This window comes from Pseudochaenichthys georgianus, chromosome 6, assembly GCF_902827115.2.
Source record: "Pseudochaenichthys georgianus chromosome 6, fPseGeo1.2, whole genome shotgun sequence".
NCBI classification, from domain to species: Eukaryota; Metazoa; Chordata; class Actinopteri; order Perciformes; family Channichthyidae; genus Pseudochaenichthys; species Pseudochaenichthys georgianus.
Window position 1 is genome coordinate 33,516,218 of NC_047508.1, and position 21,191 is coordinate 33,537,408.

General features: G+C 40.6%; 1 protein-coding gene and 1 non-coding gene across 2 annotated transcripts; one reads left to right on the forward strand and one right to left on the reverse strand.

Annotated features, from left to right (window-relative positions):
- Nucleotides 1–266: 266 nt before the first annotated feature.
- Nucleotides 267–10,405, reverse strand: LOC117447624 (netrin-4-like). The gene is made up of 10 exons (XM_034084401.1): nucleotides 10,076–10,405; nucleotides 9,298–9,848; nucleotides 7,059–7,331; nucleotides 6,067–6,193; nucleotides 5,648–5,836; nucleotides 4,264–4,471; nucleotides 4,011–4,123; nucleotides 3,814–3,882; nucleotides 2,964–3,137; nucleotides 267–1,771 (listed from the first exon to the last, which is right to left on the reverse strand). Exons 1-10 carry the CDS (start codon nucleotides 10,134–10,136, stop codon nucleotides 1,629–1,631), a joined length of 1,908 nt encoding a protein of 635 aa, XP_033940292.1. The 5' UTR covers nucleotides 10,137–10,405; the 3' UTR covers nucleotides 267–1,628.
- A 10,086-nt stretch (nucleotides 10,406–20,491) lies between these two features.
- trnay-gua (transfer RNA tyrosine (anticodon GUA)) lies at nucleotides 20,492–20,579 on the forward strand. The gene is given in 2 exon segments: nucleotides 20,492–20,528; nucleotides 20,544–20,579. It is a non-coding gene; the product is annotated as a tRNA-Tyr (tRNA).
- Nucleotides 20,580–21,191: the final 612 nt, after the last annotated feature.

The following is a 21,191-nucleotide window of genomic DNA, read 5'->3' on the forward strand; positions in this document are numbered from 1 at the left end:
TGTTATCAAACTTGAATCGATTACTGTGTTTGCATATTTATAAGTACTTTAGAGTGCAGCATGCTTAATTACATAACCAGCTATATCTGATGTTGTAGGTGTATTTCTCTCTTTTAACCAAAGGAGGGCGGTACTAAAGCATGGGTCAAACACCAGTCAGCCACTTGTACTCGTAAAAATATTACAGTAAGTTACATCAAGATTTTCTTGTCTTGTGCTTAATTGTAAGTCGTCATGGAAAGTAAACACGCTTTTTCCCAGAAGCATTAAGAATGAGCACACTGATGTGTTATTTATACAGCTTAGAGGAAAAAAATAACATATAATAAACAGGAAGAGCATTACAAATATCACATTAACAGCAAAGTACATTCATGCCCCCTGAATCACCACTTTGTCCTTTACAAGGAAATCTCCAGCCCATTGCTCTTATTTTGGTAAGGTCTTTGGGACAAGGACACGGGCGCTGATATCATGTTTGAGGAATGCTTCATGTCTCCTCACAAAGTTTGTCCTTCTCCTTGGAGACAGCGGACCCGACCTATTCTTAACTGGGCCTGGCTCAAAAGATGGCCTGTGGACTCTGCATCCGATGAACTGTGATGTCAATGAATACCCAGGCTTTTAATACACATTAATCTAGGAGCAGAGGAAGTCACAGGAGGAGAAATGCTTAAAGAGTGTGTGTTCTCTTTCTCACACACACACATTGGTTCAGATAGGGTTCAGAGAGTCCATCGGAAGTGAATCCTCAAATGGAAGTAGGAGAGAAGAAAATCCTCACAGAATCAAGTCTGACTGAAGCAACCTGACAATCACACAGTCTCGTAACCGAACCTGCTGAGAGAGCAAACTAAATCCAGAGTGTTAGCCGGCTGCATGTACTCCAGACAGGAGAGGGTGGAGCGGAGTGTGTGTCGCTCTTGTCAGACAGCAGGCGGGCAAGTTTGCCAGAGCAGAGCCGCTCAGATTAAGCCGCCTGATTCCTTTAATGTTTTTTCATCCTCTCCCCTCATCCAGGATTTACTTGTTCTGACCTGCACAGTCCCAGACTCCTGCCAAGGACATCGAGCACATCCACACACAATCTGGTGATGACTTCATTCATGATTTATCGCCAATAACAGTGAGGCGACAAAGATAATTCAGTCCGCGCCTGTGCAAGATATCAGAGTAAACAGCTCTAAATTGAATTGATACAGGAGGGCATGACTGACTCGTCAATTCTGACAGCAACACTGGCCCAGAAATAAAGTGTAATTGAGTTTTTAACACACTTACTGTTAATTAAATAACCTGGAAAAATATAATACAGTAATAAAACACGTTGTCTTTGTTAAGGTGAAAGTCTTTATGGCTTGCTTTGTTCTCTTTGACTCTTAGGTGACTGTAGTCTGGTGAGGTATGTGCTGATTTCTACCACAGGCACTTTGGCGTTGTAGCCGTTTCTCGGGGCTTTGAACTCCCTTTTAGAAACAGAAGAAACTGTGAAACCCCCTGTAGTAGGCATGGGGTTTGGTTTGCTTTCTATTTAGTGTCAAAGTAATGCCCAATTGGAACAGTCCCTCTGTTCATTCTGCACACCGTATGTCGCAGATTATCCTCACTGTCTCCATCCCACTGCAGTTCTACCGACGGCCACAGTATTTTCCGAGGATGTGGAGGATTTTGCGTCCCAGGGTTGCTTTCCACGGTTTAACCAAGCTCTTTGTGTTGATCATCAGTCGGCCCGTCTTCCAGTCCTCATGACCAGCCACTACATACTCAGAATCTGGAGGAGAGACAGAGTATGAGCTTTAATAAGCTTTAACTAAGATACACTGAAGTAGGGATGTAACGATGCCAACAACTCACGGTACGATAATATCGCGATAAAAAGTCAACGGTACGATATTTATCGCGATATTGAAAAATAAAAAAGGGAAAACAATGTGAATTTTTCTTTTTTTTACTTGAATATTTTTTCTTTATTAAATAATAAATCTGATTTGTACAGCATAGTAGGATAGTAGTATTTTAAAGTGTCAACAATATAATAATCAGACCCTGCAATAGAATAAATCAAGTTTCACTTTAGTTTTTCAAGTAACTCAACTCTAACTCACTCACTCACTCACTCACTCGGCATCATCAAGGTTATCTTTTAGGAATATGAGCATGTCCACATTTCGAGGTAGAAGCTGGGATGTTTGGGTGTTTACAATATAGCTGTGGAAAAATCTCTCTTGCTTGGTACTGATGTTGCTGGGACAGAGAGATATGCTTTGGCCATGGGCAACAGCAGTGGGTAAAACTGTGCATTGTCTCTCCACCACTTCAAAAACAATACCGTTGTTGCCAAGAAGGTGAGGCTTATTGACAGGGCGAGATATAAATATACTGTTGGTACTTGTCAATGTCTCTAGGTATGTACATGTAGCCCTGTAAATACGATGTCCTTTTGTGTTATCTGTTGTTTTATGTTCATGTTGTAACCTACTTGCTGCCATGTTGGACAGGTCTCCCTTGAAAAATAGATCGATGATCTCAATGGGACCATCTGGTTAAATAAAGGTTTTTTTAAAAAATAAAAAAAATGTAATACGACGGTATTGAGACATTTATTTACCGCGATATCTCGATATATCCTTACATCCCTACTGAACAGGAGAAAAATCACATTGTGCAAAAAGAGGGCACAACATTGTAAAACTATTTTTAAAAATGGTTAAACACTTTGCTGATGTGGATGGCTTGGATATAGTTGCCAGAAACGATTATTGTGAAAGTGTTAGATGTGAAATAGTCTCATAAGGGAGAGGTGGCTCTAATCTTTAAACTGTAATTGTCCAATCTAAATGAGTGATGCAAGGACATTGGCACCCGCTCAAACCCTCGATGAGCATAGACAAAGAACCTCTATTCGGCACAAAGCTTCTGCTTTCTGAGCAAAAAGTGTTTTATTGGAAGTGGCTGCAGCTGACCTGGGTTGAGGAGGGGACAGGTACAGCCGTGGGTGGTCCAGGACTCCGGGTAGAGGGTGACGCTTCCCCTCTGGAGCTTCATCTGAGGGTTCTGGTACAAGACCTTCTTGACCTTGACCTCCACCTCTGCATGGGAGCCTTTATCGTGAGCGGACATTACCTTCACCACCAGGACTGTCGAGACAAAAACAAATAAATAAATGGGCAGTCTAACAAGTACGAAATATAATTTTCACTCCTCATTTCAAAAGGTTAAAGGGGAACGCAATTGTACACATCCAAATCAGTTTATTAGTCATAAGGAGCGCTGCCAGACATGTTTCTACTTTGGTCATGGAGACTGCTGATTTTTCACAGCCTGCACATTTTAGATAAGGGGCATTAAATCTAAAGGATGTAAGTCTGGTAGATTCAAAAGGAAAATATGAACTAGAGTTGCAACATAAGAGTTCAACTTTGACCTTGAGAAGCAACGCATAATCTTTCTAACTTTAAATAAAAGGTTCCCTGAATAGTTTTCAACAACTACCAATATAAATCAATGTTTCTGTGATTGGATCAATAAGCATGAGATAATGTAGACTGTAAACAAGAAGTGGACGTAGATCAAGGGATTTTGGTTTTTGAGCTACCTTCATGTTGCTACCTTGAAGCCTCTAGGTTGGTATTCTGTTGTCGTCTGTTTTTTAGAACTGACACTGAATGCTAAACAATACAAATATATAAAATTAAACATTTATTTTAGATACATTTTTGGGGTTTTAAACAACCAGACTCATATGGTTGAAAGGTCTCACCCACCTTCCCCCGTCTAAATTCTAAATTACTTCCTTTGTCATATAGCACATACCATAGTCATACTCCGCAGCACAGAAGAGTTTAGGGCTGCCCAGGGTGACTTCGACACACTCGCATTTCTCTGTAAAAATGACACATGATTAATGAGATCATCATAATGTATGGGTTTGAAGATCAAAGCCGCTGCCTTGTGTCCGTGTGGGCTGATGAGCATGCTGCGCATTACGTGGGATTTGACCTGGGACTCACCAGAGTGGTGCAGTGCAGAGAAAAGCTCCTCTACCAAAAAGAGTGCCGTCTCACTGTTATTGCTGCTGTGTCCCATGTGGCCGGTGGCTGTATAGAAGACCTCCACATCTGAGCTGTGCCGCAGAGGTAAAACCAGTCAGAGGCAGAGCTCCACTCAGTGTTAAACATCCAGAATGCACTCCACCTCCACACCATACATCAATTAATCCAAGTACAATACATATGGATATGGTATTAAAGCCTTGGCTCTCACCCAGGAATGCAGTCCCCGGTGTAGGGGTCACAATCCCCCGTGCAGTCACATGGACGGCAGCCGTATTCATGGAGCCCCCAGTATCCCAGCATGCAGCTGTCACAGCGTGGGCCTCCGACACCGGGCTTACAAGTGCACTCCCCGCTGCTAGGGTTACACAGAGTGCTACCTCCAGAGAGGACGGAGCCCACAGGGTGGCAGGAGCAGGCTGCAGAGAAGAACAATAGCATGTTAACATTTCATTTGAGGGTCAAAACATGCGTCTCCTTTTCTGGCACTCTGTACGAGCTTCCATGTATGAAAAGGATGAGCGTACTTGAAAGCACAAACACAGAGTGTACACAGTGAACTCCCATGGCAATTGTTTTTCTTTTGTATTTAGAAGATAGTTGAGAACATTTCACCAGTAAAATAAAGTAGCAGTTACAGGGAGTAATAAAGGTGTGCAATAAGGGGGCAGTCTGAATTGAAAGCCTCTCCTTCTCATTATTCTCTTTTTATGTGCATTTTCGTGAACGTTATACATTAACAGAGGGATGCATGGTAACAGAGTTGTAATATCGACACAAAAATGTACAATACTTTGTGACGGACACCAAGCAACCTTTTATTTTGTTTGTAGAACTCAGCTCATTGTTAGCGTTTCTCTATAAAATGTGGTTGTGTCTGTCCAATAAAGGACACGCATTCAGATAACTTAGTAAATCTATTCATTTTTAGGCAAAAAGAAAAAGGTAATTCTTTCCATTATGGGTTAACTACATCTACCCATTCTTCAGGTTAACGGTATTTTATAATCCTCTGGTTGCAAGCGGCAAGCTGCGAGGGTGTATTCAACATGCTTTAAGCAGATGCAGCAAAAACAAACAGTAAATCACTCCCACTCCACGCTGTCCGGCCTGCCGCCTGATGGTCCCTTGTGATGACAGATTGATTTTGTTACAGACTTGCTTCAACTGTTTCCAAAAACGGCTCGTTTGTTCTTAAAAATGCTTCGGCATGCCTGGCGGGGGGAAAGGGCAAGAATGGGAGAAATGTGCTCGCATGGTCCATGGGAAATTCCTCCATTGTTTGCAATTACAGTCACATTCCAAGACAGTGCGGTCTCCGTCATTCCTGCTTAGGAGCGCAATGGAGTCATCTTACGATCTCATCACTGGGAAGGCAGTGACTCAGAAAGGTGCCGGGGGGAAATGCCCTTATCAAGAGATAAATCTGCTTTAATCTGAAGGGTCAAAAGAAAAATCAAATCTCCATTACTGCCCTCAAAATATCAAAGGCTCCCCTTCTTAATTGGAATTCTCTGCTGGCATTCATCCAGAAGAGTTATGCTTTAAGGAAGAAAAAAGGCTACACTGTGAAGAAAAAGATTTAAGGGCCATACCTTTGCAGGAGTCCGGGGCAGTTTTTGGTCGGCTGGGGTCTCTAAAGAAGCCCTTCGCACAGTTCTGGCAGTGCCGGCCCTCTGTGTTGTGGCGGCAGTCGTCACACACCCCCCCACTGCGCCGTCCTGTAGCCAACCACAATCCCCGACTGAAGTGACAGCTCTTGGCCTGGCCGTAACACTTGCACTCTAGGAAGAGATGGACATGTTTAATTAAACACACTTTGCTTGGCGGACCTCTCCAAGCCCCGGTGACATCAATGATAACTTTTACATGGGCTTACATTAAAGATAGAGGCTCTGTTATGCATGAGCGTCTAAAAGGCCACCTCTGATTTATGAGGCTAAATTCATCTTGGAGATACGTCTACATGCTGTGTGTCCTACTCTGCATTTGACTCTCTGTGCCCATCACTCACTCTGGCACTCATGCGGTGTCCCTGTGATGCCGTTGGCAGCCTGCCAGGGCTGGTCATTGTAGAGCGGGGCGCAGCGCTCGCAGTGCTGCCCGGCCGTGTTGTGTCTGCACACACACTTGCCATGGACCTGCCAGGAAAACAACACACACAGAAACATGGTTATTTCATTGTATCGGCATCCATCTTTTAACTATTCACATAGTGTTTTTAATGTGCTAAAGAGTATTGCAACATACTTTACACCGTCTCATATTGTACTGTATTCTTTGGGATTCAAGAGTTTTCAATGTGTTTTTCTTTAACTGTCAATTGTTTGAGGTGTTTTTTTACTCTGGGCAGGTTGGATGGTTAATCATGAGTCTTTCATCAGCCTATAAATGAATATATAGCTGTGATAAGCTTTTAAAAACATTTAAGCTTGACATGGATCCGACTGATTTTGATTCATTTGTTTGTCTATAGTCAGCATTACTCTTTTCATTGAGCCCGATTTCCTGAAGCCTTGCCCCTAATGCGTAATACTTCTTAAATGTTTCAACATACCAACATTTACAGTTAACATGTCTACACCCCATTAAACTGTGTTGGAATTAAACTAGTGCTTCTATTTTCCATTTACAGTAAAGAGACTAACTCGACCAAGACTTTGGTTGTTTAAGCATTAGCCTGAATACCATAATTAAGGTTTCCACATCCTTAAATCCCTGTAATGGTAGGTAAAGCCGGGGCCTGATATCCAGGCTTCACTGCAGCCTCCAGCTTCAGTGGCACATACCAGCACACAGCTGAGTAACAAGGGAGTGGTGGGAAAAAACCCTTAACCCTGGACTCGCAATCTCACCACATAAACAAATAAAATGGAGACAAAATGAAACCACCGACGGACGTCAGGGTAGCAAAATATCTCGGTAAGTTTTAACAACAGAGCAGCAGGTTGAGTTTTGTGCACCTGCATGCTGTATTTTCACATAATCCAGCTGAGAATGGCTCACCATGTTGTCGGTCTTCTGTTTAGTGGGTTGGTAGCCCTCGGCTGGCACACAGTGGTCAGCGTGTCCATTGCAAAGACAACTGCCTTTGACAATAAAATCATAGATGGCATAGTGGTCTGTGGGGAGCAGGGCGGCTCCAGGGTGTTTGGCCTGGCAGGGACACTGCTGGCGCTGCAGCAGGCGGACGCGCAGGTTGGTGATCATGAGCTGGTCCTGGGCGGCGGGTCCATACGGGTCCACCGAGTCCCAGGGAGACAGCGCTCTGTAGATCACCTGGGGATTAAAGCAAAGAGAAAACTCAAAATCTGTTTTACTCCACTTGTTCAAGCCTCTCCAACATGTGAAACAGCTGACCTTAGAGACACTGACAGACCATGACTAAACATAAATTATGTCAGTTTCTCTTTTCTCCGCCTGCATAATAAAAAACAGGCATCAATCTGGTTCGCCTTTCATGCTTATCAAAAAGAAAGCTCTTCTAAGAAAATCAGACTTGCTCCAAACCAAACATTGATAAATGGTTCTTGTTCTATCTTGTTAAGTTTAGATGAATGTTGATCTTTCAGATACGTCCGCTCCGTCTGTTTATGAAAATATGCACATGAATGAAGGAATGAAAAAACTGTCAGGCACACAATAAGGATTGAGTTAGGAATTTTAAAGGATTCAAATCGAACGCAGAAAGCAAATGTGGATATGTATAAATACACTGTGGACAAACCATGTACTCAATACCTCCGGTTTAATATAAATAATCTCAGCAGTCCTGTGTTTCAGTAGAGGCAGAAAAGAAAACAGTTTTTAAGAATGAAAAACCAATAGCTTTTTATCCTTAATTGATTCTATTAAATTGAACTGTGACATATATCAGTAAGTCAGTGCCATGTATACATCCTACATTGTTTGAATTATACACAAGAGACATACTTTTGCAATAGCACAAACATATGTTGTATAATGACATCATACGGTAAGTGGTACCGTAAACAACAAGATTTACTGTAGCCTAAAATAACTGCAAATTACCAATCTGAATGTGTATCATTCAGCTCATTACTGCAAGCGGAGAGTTAAAGCTAAGTATACGATGTCTGAAGGGTTACTTCATGTCAAACTCTACATTTTCACACAACATTTTGTGATGTCTTTGTCTGTTGTGCAACAGAGACACCAATTATAAAAAGGCTTACACAAGAGAGCTGACATACTGTAGCAAGACACATACTTGATGCAAACACACTGCAATTATGAGATCAGTCAAAGCCATACACAGTACAGCATTCATTCAGACGTTCAACCAGAACCTCCCAGCGTGGTCTGAGGCTCTTTGGAGCAAAACAAATCTTTAGTATCCAGTGAGAGTCTCGCTTTTACACCATCTGTGGTGGAACAGCAGCGTCAAAAATGCATTAGAGGTAAAGATGAATTTATCTTATAGCCTTGCATGTCAAAAGAGTTTGTGACTTAAAGAACGGGCCTAACAAAAGAACGTATCAGAGGAGGTCAGTTTATAAAGCTAGTGTTTGTTCAGTGTTGTGTGATATCAGATTAAAGTTAATCGATGTGGCAATAAATTGACAACAAGAGCAGGGCAGATGGTGAGTGTTGTTGCTGAGAAGCGCTGAGGGAATCTCTGGCAGCATTTTCAGTGAGGTCAACATTGGAAAGAAATGTAGAAGCAATATCAATTTCAGTCATTTCAAGTATATCTAACGGATCAGACACCATTGTCTACTGCAAGTCGACCCCTACACATAATTTGCCACTGCAGTGAACTGTTATATAAATGATTTGATTGTTAAAACAACTCTGCATTCTTACTTTATAATGCATTTGAAAAAGTGATAGATTTTGGGATGGAAATACCACCAACAGTGTTTTTGTTCAATGCTTCCCAAGAGGTGGATCTACAGGTCAGATTTGCATCCTAAATTTAAAGTAAAGATGTGAAAGACTGTAATTTTCCAGCTCCTTTTTTTCCCTGAGCTGTCAAAAGCACTTAAGCAGGCAAGACATAGAAAATACCAACAATGCACATCATGGTTTGTTTCCAGTGAAGTGATGTACCTATTACTCGGTAAAACAACATATTTTTTGTTATTGCTTTCTTCTTTTTATATTACGTGCAGCAGTAGTATTTATTTGTATATGGCCCCCTGCCATACCCCTCTCATTCTCACTGTCACACCACTTTCCAACCCATGCAATGTGTCTAAACCTCTCACTGTGCTGCACTCACCTCTCCTCTGGTGCAAGGGAATGCTCCTGAATACTTGGAGGTGCAAGTTGCTCCACTCTCCCCTACTGACGACCCCTCTGCCAGGCCAAACACCTCCTCGCAGTCCCTGGCAAAGTACCTGAGGGCCCTCCACGTGTGCCCATGGTCTTGGGATCGCTCCAGCACCATGGCAGCGGGGCGGGGGGAGCGGAACACCAGGATGAGATGGGTGAGGAGGAATTCCGTCTCCAGATCCAGCTGGAGCATCTCCTCCTTCACCCCCTCTGCAGACTGCCACCAGGTGTCCGGGAAGCGGAACGAGGAATCGCTCATGGCGGAGGGAGGGTGCGCCTGACCGGGGATGGCGGAGTTGCACTTGCTGCATTTTGCTGGCGAGCATGACTCCCTGCTCCGGGGGGAGGCAGTCTCTCTGTAGACACAGTAGGGCTCCGAGAAGTTGGAGCCGCACACCGACTGGGTGCTCAGGACTCTGCCCTGCGCCAAGCTGCCCATGCGCGGGTTACAGGCTCGGCCGGAGCAGCGGCTCTCCACAGCTTTTGATTTAGACACTTCTGTAAGGGAAAAAAAGACGTTCAATAGAGTAACATTTGAGTCAGGTTAAAGACAATTACTGTTGAACATAGGGCATGTTGCGATGTTCAGTTCCCGCTTTCCTCAACTCCCTTTATTGCTCATATGATGCTGTTAGGCACGTGGATAGAACTTTTCCCAGATTAGCACGGGCAATGCTTGTTTTTAACACATTCAGAAAGTGCGTGCGTAAAAGTCTCAAACTCACCGACTGGCAGAGGAGAGGATGCGCACATCGGGAAAATAACAAGTAAAGTCCACAGTCTCATCCTGGAGAGGTTGTTGTACTCTCACACAAAATCACCTGTCGTGTAAGAAGGCGTACTCAACAGCTTGATCCAAAGATATCCAGTCGTTAATAATCCAACATGTTCCTTTTCGATAAATATCTACTGCCAAACGCTTACGGAAGTAAAACAAACTCAGCAGAATTGAGTTTTCATCTCTCTTTCATGGTGTTGAAACGCCTCGTTAGATTTAACTGCAGTCATTACACTCAAATTATTTCAGCCCATGCACTTCAGGGTTCAATTTGCTGTGGCTAGTTCATTGACATTTGGGAATATGAAGAGGTTAGCACCGCCTTCCTCCTCTTGTCTTCTCCCAGACCCCGCCCACACTGGTTCCCCAAATTCAAAAAAGAAGCAATATGCAAACTTTTAAAGACTTATTTGCATACAATACATGCAGTTTAAAGTGGATGTTTTGATTATGATAATGATGTGTAAACACTTTGTCATCACCCTCAACGAAATGATCATTTTAATTAGCCTCAAACTAATACATGTATTTCTTATAAGCCTTTTTAACACCAGGCCGTTATTAACTTGTATTCTTTCTCAATCCATAATTATAAAGTTGGTTGTTGTCATATTTAAAGTAGAACATCACTGGTTTAAAACAATAAGGGAGACATTTAGATTGCCTCCACAAACCACCCAGGCTCTTGCTGACCGACAAGTATGTGATTGTGATGCATTCCTGCCACATATCACTTATTTCTAACTGCCACTCATTAACCTCACTTTACCTGCCCCGTCAAACAGACAGCAGCCCGAGACCTGAGGGGTCGCACAACCCTTGACCCCAATAATCATCAAGTTGCACACCATTTAAAAAAAAAAACTCAAACAGTGACATCACCTCATTGTTTCAAAAGAGATGTATCAAGAAGAAAGAAAAGGTCATGTGATACAACAGGTAGTTTGCCAGTGGCTTACCACATGTACAACAATAATTTGATACCATGTAAAAAACTTTAGAGCGTAGACAGCTAAAGACAGGACAGGCTGTTGAGTGAAGATGAAAAGGGAAAGGTGTCCCTGAGAATATGAATCACCTCTGAATACATGAGGTCAGGAGTAATCTGTTCTCACATGTGAACATGACCTGTCACATGTATCATCCTCTCATATGTGTGTATATATTAAAGTAGGAGAAGGGGGGGCTTCCTCAGTCTCCTCCCTGAGGCGTCCCGGATCAGGACATTCCTTGAATACTGCTAGTCCCGTCAGTGATGGCCTGTTCTGTTCCAAACAGGGTGCATGTCTGTATGTCTTTAGATTTGCATGGGTTATTTTGGTTGTCTCCAGATGATCCGCCGGGGCAAAGGTCTTTGTAGATCACTTGCATGTTTTTTGATCCTAAAATCCCAGGAGTCACCGTGAAAAATGCTGCAGAGGAAGGATGTCTAATCTCAGCCAGTCTGTGGTGTATTCCCCTGGCAGGATGAAAGCAAACACATGACAAACAAATTCCTTAACTCTCTTTAAGACCAGCTGTTCATCATTTTACTCTGCTACACATCTTGAATTCTACTGAGCCGAATCACTGAAGGATATTTTGGGATATACCTTTATTCGCTTTAGCGATAAGAAGATATACAGCCATCATGGGATTAGGTTAGTTTTGCACAACGGCTGTTACCAGGGGGGAAACGTTGCGCTGTCCATTAGTAATAAAATCAACAACAACTCTAAAACTAACTGATTAACACAATTATAACTTGTTTGTCTATCCATACAAATAGCATATTATAAAATGTGCTAAACCTTTTTTGTTGTTGCACACCCTCACTTTCAGGATTCCTGTCAGCTGAGAAAACAGGAGGTCAGCAAACAAAAAGGCCTATACTAATATTATATATTATTATTATTATTATTATTATATTAGCATTATATTAAGCGTTACTACGGTGGCCCTGAAGTGCAAGACACCACAGCATTTCACAAGACACCACAGCATTTCAGAAAACACAACAGCATTTCGAGAAAACACCACAGCATTTCAGAAAACACCACAGCATTTCAGAAAACACCACAGCATTTCACATTGGACGGAAAGGGTATTCCTTTAGGGAGAACACTTCTTGTTTGTGATTGGACAGAGCCAGCCAGAGAAGCACTGCTGTGATTGGATGTTTTTGCTGCCAGTCAAGAAATGACTGCGTGATTGGCCCAACACATCAGCCGTTAGCTGTTAGCTCACAGCTCCTCATGTTCAGAAACTGGACAAAAGTTAAACATACAAAACACAGACTGTCTGTCATTTCTAATACAGTCACTGCTTTATTTATGTCTGTATGACGTTGTTGTGAGTGTGGACGGAGCAGCTACAGGTTAGTTTAGCCTGATCGATCCGATTCCGATAGGATTTACACGTCTTGTTTGAATGACAGGAGTAAACACAGAATTAATGCTTTATTAATTCATGGTTTTTAAGGGGCTTATCTCCATGTAAATACTATGGTAGACCACCCAATATTCGCATCGCTCTTATCGCTCGAGTTTCACCGCGGCTGTCAGCTGTGTTTGATCCTGTCATTCAAACAAGAGGCGCTGGAGAGGGAGCGGGGCGTATCTCCATGTAAATCCTATGGGAGATACCAGCTACAACAAAATGAACATGTTTGACCGTGATTTAATTGTAATACACGTTTCAACGTGATGCCGAAGTAACTACATACTGATAACGGTTAGTAAAAACCATGAATTAACGCTTTGACAAGTCTGCAGATAAGACGGCAGGCGAAAAGCTTTTAAAATGCCTGTTTTCTGAATGGAATCGGATCCATCAGGCTAAACTAACCTGTAGCTGCTCTGTCCACACTCACAACAACGTCATACAGACATAAATAAAGCTGCGACTGTATTCGCCATGACATAGACAGTCTGTGGTTTGTACATGTTTAACTTGTGTCCAGTTTCTGAACAGATATAAGGAGCTGTGAGATCTGAGTGTGTGCTAACGGCTGATGTGTTGGGACATATTTCGCTGTCGGGTGTTGACCAATCACGAAGCGTCATTTCTTGACTGGCAGCAAAAACAACCAAGCACAGCAGTGCTTCTCTGGCTCCTAAAGGAATACCCTTTCCGTCCAATGTGAAATGCTGTGGTGTTTTCTGAAATGCTGTGGTGTTTTCTGAAATTCTGTGGTGTCTTGCACTTCAGGGCCACCGTACATCTTTGAGTTGTAGAAAAGCGCTATATAAATATAATTTATTATTATTATACCTAAACCCCCCAGAAAACGCCAATGTGTTGTTCTCACACTTCAGATTTTGTATAACTAAACAAGTAAGATACTGTATGTAGCATCTAATACGTGAGCTTTTGAAGAGCTTGAAGGTGGATTTTGTTACTTTACAATACCAGGCTAGCTAATTCCTGTCTTTTTGCTAAGCTAGGCTAACAGGCTGCTGCATGGTTGTAGCTTCATATTTACATTAAACATCAAATTCTCAGCAAGAAAAATAATAAACATATTATCCAAAATGTAATTTAACTATTCCATTTAAGGAGAAATTACTGTTCTCTTTGTCAATAAAAAAAACGAGTTATTGCCATAATCATATGCAATGCTTGGACAAGCTGAGGCTTATGGATAATTCAATACCAAATGGAAACCTTTATGCCTGCCTGTCTACAGTCTGCTGCTGGACCTCAGTGGTGCTGCTGGGGCCTCGACATCTAATGGCCCAATAAGATGACTGACAAGGGTCCAGTGCTGCTTTATTTCCAGACTGTAAAAGGATATCCCCCCCTCCCAATGCTGCCATGTCACCTAGTACCTTAAGCTCGCTGAACCGTCTCAACCCTTGCAACTAATGTGTCTACTCTCCTGTAAAAGCCAGACAAAAATCCAGACACGCTGCAGGCGAGGCGAGGATGGTAGGTGCCTTGCCCACAGGCTATAGGCAATAAACAGCGGGCTCCAAACACCTTCTGACACTATATTTCTTTCTCTTTGCTTCCATTTCTATGACGTTTATCATTGCTATCTGTCTGCTTGTTTCTAGTCATAACATTCAGCTCGCCCTCATTTTATCAGACAGTTTAATCTGAAATTACACCAAAGTGAAAAAGAATTTGTGAAAAATATTTGTCCTAAAATGCAACTCTTTCTCATGATGTAACTTATGTGGCAGCAACAGTTGGGTATTTATATTATACAATTACACTAGAAAGTCTCTTGATACTACTTACCCCGAGTAAATGCCTCAACACACATTCCCCTCACCCCCTCCACCGACACTTCTGGAAGTTTATGCTCTATATTTTATGTCACCTTTTGACACGCTCGCTTATTGCACAGGAAAGACTCACCAGATGACTGAACACAAGCCTGGGTTTTAAAGTGGACACAGCAACAAAGGAGTAGTGGGAGTTTCACCTTCATGAAGCACAGGCAAGGGGATGTGCCCCACTTTTATGTTTTAGTGTTATGAGAGTGGTAACGGAAAACCCACAGAGGGCGAACTGTACTTGTGTCAGGTCAACGAACATATGGCATGAATAAAAGCAACCCAAAAAAAACATACAGTATTACAGACCAAGAGGAAGAGTATCAGGTTGTTATCATTGGACAAACTACAGGTGTGCGTTATTAGTTTGTATCTGACAGGTGAACACTGAAATACTGCCAAACAGGTGGACATTTCTAATATCAAAAATCACATTTGTATGCGTTTCTTTTTTTTTTAACTATTTGCTTGCTTCCCCTGTATCATGGTCATCATACTGATAGTAACCCTATGTTTTACATTACTAAAAACTATATGTATCTTCACGATTCTATGTATTTTATGTCCAAATGTTGTATCTGTGTAGATGTTGTTTCATAAATAAATTAGATTAGATATACTTTTATTGATGCCAGTTTGGGAAATTCTTGAAAGTTGTATTGTATTTATGAAAAGGAAACTCTTTTCACTGCCTGCAAATACGAGAATCCTCATAAACATATAGACTATTTCAGAAAAATGTGCTTTTACCTGTTGTTTGTGAAATGTTAAATAGGAAAATAATCTCAGTGCTCAACAGTTACAGCTCCTATCAATACAAAAGTATACTATTGTAATATATTGTACACTTACCTCCAAAACATTATACTAAATACTAATTAGTGTATTAGATTAGATATAGATAGATATACTTTTTTCATCCCGCATTTTTTGTCATGGCAGCATGTGTATTTCATTGGCATGCAGAATGGAGATGGGACACATTGATGTTTTAATTACTTAATTGACCATAATTGTGTAGGTGTCATTTAAAAATGCCCATGTTGAACAGCCATCAGAAACTGTGTTGTCTATTGTATATGGTGATAGTAAAACACTGAAAGGTGCCTGTCTTACAAAAAGCATTATTGGTCACATGGGACGGCCCGTGAGGAACTGACTGACAGTGACCTTGGAATGCTGGCTGCTGGCTGTTGTTAATAATGAAGATGCCTTCTGGCTTTCCCAGCTAAAACTGCTGAGAGAAAAAATCTTCTTTACTTTTCCACCGACTGTACCATTTAGTTTTTATTTAGTGCTTTTAAAAACACTTTAATGAAAAAGAGAGCCGTAAAACATTTGACTGTGGGTGCTGGAATGAGGATAACATTCATGTTGAAGCTGTTATGATGGATAGTAACACGTCTGGAAGATCTACCCTTCAGACTTTACCTCAGGCAGGTGAGGTTAAGTAGCTCCCAGGGGATTCTCAGTGAAGGGGCGGACAGGATGATAATCTCGGTAAGGGATGGAGAAGATTCAAGCCTGCCTTATGAGAGGAATGTCTGCTGCCTCACTAGCATGACCCTGCTGAATATATCTTAATTTACACAGAGCAGACGGACAGCAAGTATTGCTATTTATCATTTGAAGCCTTTAATAAACCTTACTGATAGCAATTTTCGCGTCTCTTTTATGCTCAACAGACTCCTTGATTTTTGGTTTGAATCTCCCTGAGCTTTCCCCAATGGAAGAATCCAGATCCTTTACAAGGTCAAAGTGGCAAAATGGAAGAAAAAAACACTACAAGTAAAGACAGATGTAATTGGTAAAATATATATTAAAAGTAAGATACACATAAAACACAAAGGTCCTTTGTTATATTACTACATAAATATGATTGAAGCATCACACCGCTTCAATGTTCACAGCTTTAGGGCTAGGTAGGTAGTAGGTGGCACTGTAACATGCATCATATTTGGTTTTTAAAAGTTGCTATCTTTTGAATGTGGAAATCTTAGTCTGTTGATTGACTTAACCTCTCAAGATAAACATCAAATACTCGCACAAAGTAAAGCAGTGTTCAGAAAACTGGTGTTTTTCTGTCACTCACTGATACCAATAGCTTCTCAGATACTTCCCCGATCTTGTTAATGTATAATGGGTTTATTGAGTAATGCTACAATCTAATTCTGCAGGGGTATGCCCCTTGCTTGGTGCTGTTATGTAACAATGTGAGGAATTGCAGTGTGAGATGGTTTGAAAACTGAATTTCCCCTTGCAGGGTTAGTAATATTTACTCGTTACATCACATGCAATCCAAGGTAAAACCATAATGTCCTGATACTCAAACCCCCTCACAAGAAACTGAAGTCAAGGACACACTATATTTGTAAAGGTAAATACATTTGTATGACCTGAACCCTAAATGTGCTGATTTTCTCAATTAAAAAAATATCTAATAGCATATAATAAGTGTGTTGATTCCATGGTTGATTCAAGAAAGAAAATAGGGGAATACTGCCGCCTAGTGGTAGAAATTGCGAAAGAAGGGTTCGATATTGAGCGCTGACTCTTGGTCATTATCCATGAAAATATAGCTTGTTGGATTTTCAAACAGATTAAATCATAAAGTACAGTACTGAATGTATGTAAGTCACTTTGGATAAAAGCGTCTAACAAATGACATGTAATGTAATGTAATAAAGCTCCTCAATGCTCATCCCAGGGACATTAAATTATGATAAATATGTCGCTAATTATAATGTCACCATTGATTATTCATGAATATAAAACTAATTTACCTGCAGGCAGACATGTCAAGAGTGTGTTGAGATATTCAGTAAAGCATTTCAGAGCTGCATTCAAAAAAGAAGCCTGTTTTCCAGAAATGTCCAATGTGTCTTTTTCGTATGTTTAATCTGTTTATGGCCAAATATCAATCTTTCACTTCAGAGAAGCCTTTTGTCCTGCATCCTGATTGCACAACCCAAAAAAATACACAAAACTGTAAAAAACTAGAATCACAACTAAAATATAATTCTTAGATCTTCCACTATTGTCTATCAAAAGGGGGTTAATGAACATAACATATTAATTTAAGACATTCACAGTATCATTTAGTTTGTGTCGGTTTGAAGTGCAGTAGCAAAGCTTGTTGAAGATCCTTCCTATTTATAATTAGAAATCTACTCTTGTAACTGTAATGTTTAATGCACGTTTCCTTTACAGAGCTAACCATCTAAAATATCCCCTTTGCAGCAGTAATGCATAGACAACAACACAGTGTTTCTGATATACACAGATAAAATCCTCCAAAAACATTTTAACCCTCTACAGCATACTGTTGCCCTCAGGCAACAAACCACTTTTTTCGAACTCACACTGGCCCTCTAAATATTTTTATTTTTTTAAATATACACAATGTCACCTGACATGCTGGTGTCCAATAAAATGAGGGAATTATATGGGTGTGGCATTTTGTCTGGGGGTGGAGCAGTCCTTTCTGCAAGCAAAGCTGCAGGGGACTCAGGGCCACCACTTGGTAAGATACATTTCACTTTTTAACATATTAGAAATGTACACAACTTAAAATAAAAAATACATGCAGACATGAATACGTAAAGAAGTATATTTGATTGTTTAAAGACTTATTATGTATTTATTAATTAGCTAAAACTATGTTTTTTTGTGCGTTGCCTCAGGGCAACACTGTGCCACTTGACCACTTTTTTCCAGGCAATATCATACAAGTGTGCAAATGTGCTCAGCTGTAAAATGATAAACCTAATCAATGTTTTTACATCTACTGATATTTACAGGAAATGGACCCCACAACCTGTTATGGGCAGAAGGGACACGATCAGGCTGTTAGGGCTATTCCGTCTGACAGTGAGGACAGTGAAGGTCAAGATAGGGTTAGGCACACAGACACACACAGACACAAACACACACATAGACACACACACACACACACAGACACAAACACAGACGCACACACACACACACACACACACACACACACACACACACACACACACACACACACACACACACACACACACACACACACACAGAGAGAGACATACAAACACACACACACACACACACACACACACACACACACACACACACACAGAAAACCTTTTGAATTCATATAGAGTTGTCTTTTCTATTTCTTCTGAATTGTAGAAATCCTTGGTGTTTCAATACCCTCGTAGCACAGTGTTGCACTGAGGCAACAAACCAACCCCTGGTTGAGGGGTGAGGGGGGGTCACATGTTATAATTGATATAATATCAGGGACCCCTAAGCTCCTAAAACACATGGTGAAACATTTTTTTCCTCCCAAAATAAAAAGTCATGCCATAGAGCAGGGGTGTCAAACTCAATTTCATCGCGGGCCACATCAGCATTATGGTTGCACTCAAAGGGCCGGTTGTAACTTTAATACTATATAGAAATACATATATAAATATATCATATATATAAAATAATGTATTATATTATATTACATCATTGCCTCTGCATTGGATTATCATCGGATAGGGTAATAACTTCATAATTAATTACGTCTGAAAGCAGAAGTCGAGGGCAAATAATTGCAAGTCTCTTCAGTGCGTATGTCCCAAAATGGTTTAAAAAGAAAAGCCAAATTCTGGAGAAAAAAGAAATAGAAGTGACATTTTGAAATAAAAATCTAATTCTGAGAAAAAGGAATTCTATGAAAAAAATGCATATTTTGAAGAAAAAAGGCAAATTCTGAGAAAAAAACTCATATTTGAGATGCATTGTGGGACATGTAGTTTATGGGCAACATGCTTCTGTAGCATGTAACCGTATAATAAACATATTATATTCTTTGCAAGCTCTTGTGGGGCCACATAAAATGAAGTCGCGGGCCGAATGTGGCCCCCGGGCCTTGAGTTTGACACCCCTGCCATAGAGGGTTAAAAACAGTACGCCTGCTTGTTCCTGTTGTTTATAGCACTGTACATGATGGCAGTGATGATAAGAGCGGCTGCTGGTTACCACTTTTCAAAGTGATGCCTGAACCCAGGAACACACCTCTGTAACTACAGCTTTTAAAACAGTCCAGACTGATTTATTATAGTCATGTAGTTTGATTACAGTCACTAAAACGTCCAAATTATGTTGTTAAACATGAGATCCAAGCTTATAATCAATGACAATTACCTGTTAAGGGGAGTTAGTTCTCTTGTGGTATTGGGCCTACTGGCCTAGCTTCAGTTTTTAATAAGACTACCTCCTAATTTTTTATTTTCTTATTGTTAGCTGGATGACAAAAACACTGTAAAAACCAGCACACAATGAACATTAGCACAAATACACAAAAATACATCCATTCACATAGTTGCAATGTTGCACAAGAGCTAAATTCATACCAAACACTTGTCTGTATTGAAGCTCTGTTGTTTGTATTGCATTAACAGGTAAGCAAAAAGGCCTGTTAATAAATTGTTTCAGAACAAAACAAGTAGCCCAGTGTGAATTTAAGGCTAAACACATGGAACTAGTACACATGTTGGCATACGCCTGAGATGGATCTTTAGCAAGCACCGCTTACCTGTGTGTTTCTGTTTACAGGGCAACAAAGGTACGATTCAAACTGCATATTTATAAGTGCACCAGTCATGTACCAATCTTTAGCTTCATGTCTTTTTAATTTGTTTAAAAAATAGGATGGGTCAAAGGTGTGCAACTCAGCAAACTGTGTGAGAAACGAAACGTAAGAACGTAACCTACTAACGTAAATAACAGGTAGCTAGCTTGGGCGTTCATTTAACTCTGTTAGCTACTAACTTTAGGCCATCAGTATTCTTTAAAACTACCGCTATTTTTGAGGGTTTGCTTGCAACGCTAGCTACTACTTACGTCCAATGTATTTCTTCCAAGGAGTTTCAGTCGACGCTAAGTTACTTTGGCTAGGTAGCTAACTAGCTAGCGGACGTTCGGTAGTGTTAGTTTACATTAGCGCGTGGCTATTATGTCTATTTGAATGCTTTAGTTAGCTGTTAGCTTTGTTGGAAAGCTCTACGAACATTAACACCGATTAACACGTCCTCTTTAAATTTTGTACCACGCTTCCCCTGAACATCGTCCCTTCGATAGCTCAGTTGGTAGAGCGGAGGACTGTAGAGGCAATCAGCTGAAATCCTTAGGTCGCTGGTTCAAATCCGGCTCGAAGGAGACCCATTTTTTCCCTATATATATATATATATTCGTAGTTTCTGGACTGATAGACACAGAAATACAAAATGTACACAACAAACGCAAACAATTAATGACACTGTCACCATAATATAGTACGGACTATATTATAGTCATTTAGTTTACTGCATTATTATAACTATATTATAGTTATATATGTAAGCGTCTTTGGGCATTAGGAAAAGCGCTATACAAATACCATTTATTATTATTACTATTATATTAAAAGTAAAGTGATGATTTGACAGAACATTTTAATTATGGATAATATAAAATACAGAATTAGGAAAAATATAGGAAAAAATGCAGTTCGAGCATGCGGCTGTCATATTCTGTAATGTAGGCAAGCAACATTTGATTAAAATAATATAATAATCTATAATCATATTATTAATATTGGTAGTACTGTATATTGATTAGATTGATCAATGCATGCATGTTTCTGAACAACCACAGACATATTAATAATGCCCTCCTATGATAAATAAATTCTTAGTTGACTTACACTAGTAAAATGCAGTCAAATATTGCAGTAAACTAAATTCAGCAGCACCAAACGTTCAGGTTAAATGTCTGGAAAAGGCTGAGATT